The 6,000-nt window shown below is 37.5% G+C and overlaps 1 protein-coding gene across 1 annotated transcript in view; it reads left to right on the top strand.

Moving 5' to 3' along the window:
* Window positions 1-4,065: 4,065 nt before the first annotated feature.
* LOC131690415 (elongation of very long chain fatty acids protein 7-like) overlaps window positions 4,066-6,000 on the top strand; it is a 104,342-nt gene continuing 102,407 nt past the window's right edge. The window contains exon 1 of the mRNA XM_058976152.1: window positions 4,066-4,824. Within this exon, the coding sequence (XP_058832135.1) occupies window positions 4,683-4,824 (142 nt within the window). The 5' untranslated portion in view covers window positions 4,066-4,682. The remainder of the gene's footprint in view (window positions 4,825-6,000) is intronic.

Below are 6,000 nucleotides of genomic sequence, written 5' to 3'. Positions count from 1 at the left end.
GCGCGCGAAGAGAACTTGCCGTGGCCGTATATACAATATACGTAACCACAAACAAAATTTGTTCTTTTTTGTTTGCTTACTTCGGAATTTCACCTGAAGAATCTCGAAAATTCTCTTTTACACGATCTTCTTAAATTAAAAAATAAAATATGATAAGTGAAACCATCACCAGCAGACACTGGTCTCCCCTATAATAAATTAGAAGTCAATAATTAAACAACCAAAGCACTAGAGCAATACTCCTTAGTTTGGGTAATTTGCGTTCTGCAGGAGTCCAAAATATAAACCATCTGAATTCGCTTATGTTGAAGTAACTAGAAGAAAAAATGTTTTTGTTTTTTATTCGCCCAGGTGCCCAACACCGCCTCTAGGCGGTCTACTTATTTTAAGACTTTAATGAAAAATCCATTGCTTACATGAATTATCAACATTATTTTCGTTTTTCTCATCACGAAACCCACCTACAAAAGTTTTTTCAAGCCAAATAAAAATTTGGGCACTAGATGGTTAAATATTTCTCTTGATAGCAGTCCGATTTCAACAAACTGTAGCTCGTTCGAAAGCTGTTCGTATAAGCTGTCTAAAAGTATATAAAATGTTTATCTATGTTATCAATTTCGACTGATAATTTAAAAAAAAACTACAAAAAACGCGTTCTTTACACTTTTAAACATCCATCCATCTTGGAAACTAAACTTCAGAATTTAAAACAAATTAACAGCGTTCTGTCTGGGTGGTAAGCGTTTCATTTGCAATTGGTAAGATCGGTGCAGCCATTGCACAGTGGTCGGAAACGCCAAAAACGTGAACTTAATTCACTAGAGGCCAAACCATCGAATATATTCACAGGGTGTCTTTAGAAGAATTGTTTGTATGAATATTCCCCACAATCTGATAACAATTGAAATTAGGCATGGCTTACTATGATCAAACTAAAAAAATTAACTTTTTATACTGACGACGTAGAAAGTTGGTGTCTTCGACAAAGTTTTAGTTTTGCTCATAGTAAGGAATATTGTTGAAGAGCTTGAGCTTGTAGGACTAAAGGTTATCGAGTTATAAGGCGTTTTCTATGGCAACCCCCTTAAATCTAGTTTTTTTAATATAACTTTTTTCATTGTGACTTTTCGTGCAAACTATGTTCAAGACAAATATGTAGGTATCAAAACTACATAATATTGTCGAAGACTGTATGTGAAAATACTCATTCGTTTCAAAGTTATTGAAGATTTTTATATTTTTTTATGCCAACTTCAACTACGTATAAGAAAGAAAGGTGCAAACCAAAATGCACGAACATGCACTTTTTTCACTGTCTAAACTATGCACAATCAAGCTAAGAAGGTTTGGTGCGTGGCACTCTAGAACCCTATGAATAGGGTAAGCTTACTTTATCATGTTTTTTTTGATTTTTTCCATACAAAAATCAGCAAAAAAAATTATTTTTGATTTTTTTACCCCAATTTTTTAAATTTTTGGTTTGACATTCAATTTTAAGTATTATTTCAACTTATACCTGAATAGTTCAGATTTTTAAAAAGGTGGAAGCAAAAATGTGAAGTTTTTAATATCATTGGAGATCCCAAACTAATATATACTCAAATAGACATGTCACAATGAATTTAATGCTCACAAAAGGATGTCATACCATTAATTACAAAATTTTACGGAAAAAATTGAAAAAAATTTTTTTTGCTGATTTTTGTATGGAAAAAATCAAAAAGCATGATAAAGTAAGCTTACCCTATTCATAGGGTTCTAGAGTGCCACGCACCAAACCTTCTTAGCTTGATTGTGCATAGTTTAGACAGTGAAAAAAGTGCATGTTCGTGCATTTTGGTTTGCACCTTTCTTTCTTATACGTAGTTGAAGTTGGCATAAAAAAATGTAAAAATCTTCAATAACTTTGAAACGAATGAGTATTTTCACATATAGTCTTCGACAATATTATGTAGTTTTGATACCTACATATTTGTCTTGAACATAGTTTGCACGAAAAGTCACAATGAAAAAAGTTATATTAAAAAAACTAGATTTAAGGGGGTTGCCATAGAAAACGCCTTATAACTCGATTACCTTTAGTCCTACAAGCTCAAGTTCTTCAACAATATTCCTTACTATGAGCAAAACTAAAACTTTGTCGAAGACACCAACTTTCTATGTCGTCAGTATAAAAAGTTATTTTTTTTAGTTCGATCATAGTAAGCCATGCCTAATTTCAATTGTTATCAGATTGTGGAGAATATTCATACAAACAATTCTTCCAAAGACAACCTGTGGATATATTCGATGGTTTGGGCTCTAGTGAATTAAGTTCACGTTTTTGGCGTTTCCGACCACTGTGCATTGCTGAGAAACACGAATGAGAGTTTGTCCGTTACACACACATAGATTTTGTCCCAAATCGTCAAGCTGAACCGATTGGTATATAAGACTCGGCCTCGGAAAAATTTTGAAAGTTTGAGCGATTTCTATACATTTCTTTTATAAGAAATGTAAAACGTTTTTGGGCGAGTTTAGTATTGAAGTAGTTTTTGAACTTTGTAGGTCAACTGTATATATGTTTGGCTAAAACTTCCACCAGTTGTAAAGTATATGGCTGAATATCAATACTTTTCCGCAAACGCTTAGCTAATGTAAATGATAAAGAAGCGTCTATTATTGTTATTTTCAAAAAGAGTAAAATTAACAGGATCAGATTAGTAGTGCAAAATATCAACTAATTATTCATATCACTTTTTTATTGTTATTTTTAATGAATCATCTTTCCGTCAAAGAGTTTCACTTCCCCAGGATGTTCGTTTATAGTCCGTGAAATTGTCCTCAAAAAAGAAATCGACCCCGAAAAGCCAACTCCAATTCCGATCAAATGCAAAGTCATTATCGTTTCCGTACTCGGTTCAGAGTGCAGCAAGCACGTGTTTTCGTCACTGCTGCTGATGCATCAAATTTTTAGTCGTGCAATGCCAATGACTGCTCCACAAATGACTCCAAATATTCATATATGTAGGTAAATTTGCTCAGGTTAGCAAGTACCGTGCCGTTTGCAAAGTAGTAATCATTTTTTCCTGCGATATCGACTCTGCGTGTTGTAGGGTGGTAGTGGTAAATTTTTCGATTATCTTAGGATTAGGGCATAAAAGTCAACTGACAACATTCTTTTTACGGGGTAATTCTTATACAACTGTCATTGGTTGAGTTCTCAGCAGCCAACGATTGAGTAAACTTTGTTCTTTTCTTTACTATAAATAGCTGTGCTTGGTGAGTAACAAATTGAACGGAATTTCCCTTCAAATGAGTTTTGACAGTTGTCTTTTGCGCCCTTATCATATATGAATCGAGATTTGTTCTCAGCAAGCCACCAACAAAGAGAAATCCGAATCTTAAAAGTGTCAATTTTTAGCTCAGTCTTCATGGCGTTCCAATCTCTAATTGTTTCAAACTACCCAACGAAGTTTGGACTAGGAAACCAACCACCCTATGGTCCGAAATTACACTGTCAATACCCACCGATCCGATATACAGAGTACCGGCAGTAGTTACACATATCCTACCGAAAGTCACAAAGTTGTCGAACCTCGGCGTCATTCGTTCATTCACCGCAGCTATAATTGATAGAAGAAAAAAAAAACTGTGTGAACTCTTTAAAATCATCGTCATAACCATTATCACCGTCACCATCAGAGAGATCATCTTGGCGATCGTCACGGGTGTTTTGGTGGCATGAATCACGGACGGTTTCGGTACGATTGATGAAGGAGTGGGTACAAAGTTCTCCTGCTGTTGCTATCGTTACCGCGAAGGACGATCTGATCGAAGACTCTCTCGTGTCGTGTTCCATACCTCTCGCGCTAAGTAAGCTGACGACACACGCGGTTTGTTCTCATCACTTTAGCGCTGGCGGTCTGCGTCTTATTTCCGCCGTTGTGCTCGCACATGTCGTAGTGCAGCCTCCCCGAACACAAGCAAGCGTTCGTTAGGATCACCATCAAGATCGATCGATCAAGAAAAGGCTATTGTTAGGTGGCCCACCGCAGGTGTCTGTCAGTTGTCGTTTCACTTTCGTTCGGTTCGGCGGCGCAGTTTGGTTCAACTTCTGAACGCTGCTGTCGTGGTCGTGATTGCGCGCGTATGTGGCCGAAATCTTTGGCAGGGCTATTGAAAAAAAAAACTTAAACGCGTGTAGTGTTCAGCCGTAATCGCCAGGGTGCGGGCTTTTCGAAACAGTCGTATCAGGTTTTAGATTTCGGTGGCACCTGTTGGACAAAGCTTATGGGTTATTTTGCGAAAACCAGTTGGAAATGCGGTTGAAGTTTGTTCTATGACGTAGTCCTTTCCCTCTGTTAAGTGATAATTAATTTTCGGAAAAGTGCCGAAAAGTAGCAGCATTAGGTCGTTCAAGTGAATGTGCAACGGCGTGAAATCGCGAGACACAAGTATCAATCGAACGGCCTTTGAGGCCGCAACTGATTTTCGACCATTTTGGCGCAGTAGTGTGTTCAACGACCGTAGCAGGAGGTTTGCGACAGCGAGTTAACCCACCGCGAATCTAGGCTAAACTTTTGCTGACACCGGTGAAAATCGACCGTACATAAGGAAAATAAACAGCTGCGACGGAAAAAAAATTGGATTAAGCGTCGGTTCCCCCTCCCCCGTGTGCACCGTGGTGAAACACTTCGAGGATGAGTGTGGCAGAGAATTTCACGGATTTTTCGTCCGGTTCCCGGTTTGTCTTCCAGATGGCCGTCGACGAATACCACACGGGTCGGAATTGGTCCGGTCTCGTCGATCGATACTGGCTCATCGTTGAGGAGCTGATTGCCGGTAAGTCAAGATCCCGACCACCAAAGTTTAAAGATCCGTTGAACGTCACATTTTGACGGTTAGATTAATTAATTTTTGCTTGGCCACGGTGAGTTGATATGTGGCCGATGTAGCTCGGTAGGGATTCGTGGCAGAAATGAAACTGCTTGGGTTTGCCAATTCTATCTCTCGATGCCAATGTCGATTTTGTGAAAACAGTAGTATGCGAAATTTATCTGCCCGCTATAAAACAAGGCTCAATAACGTGCTAATTTGGAACGGATTCATGGGGGTAAAATGCACCTGCAGCACAACAAAAAAAAACAATAAAGTTTTCGAATGATGCAATTTGTGTGGTGCGCCTAATCAGGATTTTTGGTTGATATAAATACTTGTTGACGATTTTATAGGCGATGACTTCACTTAACAGTGTGAAGCGATGTTTCTTTTAACACTAACTATCCCAATTATCCACAATTGTATTCTTTTACTTTTGTAAAATTTGCCATTAAACAATATGCACTCTAGTAATGTGATCAATTCCGATTTTTGTATTCACCTCGTTAATATACAAATTTTGAAAAAAAATTAATACAAATAGTCGAACTTTCCCCTCAATAATGGTTGCACTTCCTCGTGCTCAATATCGGTGGTCCTTAACACTGACATCAAAAAGACAATCTTGCATGCTTTGCTCGATTGCATTCCGAAACCAAGCGAGCCGGAAGTGGTTGATGCATTTGAACATAAGTAAGAATTATAAATTATATCCCAGGGGGTTTTGATTGGTATTATTTTTACAGCTTTTAAACTAAACAGTTCGAGAAGATACTTGTTCATTTGGTGTAGGGGAGCCTGTGGAGACTTGATTCCCGGGGAGACTAGATCCTATCATCGTAACTGAAAGGGGATCGAAAAACATTAATCGAATATACTTGGAAGTTACGTAGTTTAATCTAAACAAATTTTCTCCGATTTAAACAAAATCTTAAAGGAACTGTAGAAGATTTATTTTCCAAATTTTCAAACTATTATAGAATTGATAAAATCACCCCTACATACTATACTTTTACATACAGAATTTCAGAAGAATAACAATTACATGAACACGTTGTGATTGAGCTGATTTTTTTTTTATTATGGTCTCTTTAGATAAATCTCTTACCCTTTGTGCGAACCCAGGTGACTGCGTGCAAG

The sequence above is a fragment of the Topomyia yanbarensis genome, chromosome 3 (genome assembly GCF_030247195.1).
Source record: "Topomyia yanbarensis strain Yona2022 chromosome 3, ASM3024719v1, whole genome shotgun sequence".
Classification (NCBI taxonomy): Eukaryota; Metazoa; Arthropoda; class Insecta; order Diptera; family Culicidae; genus Topomyia; species Topomyia yanbarensis.
Note: the sequence above shows the minus strand (reverse complement) of the source record. Positions and strands in the feature narration are given on the sequence as shown.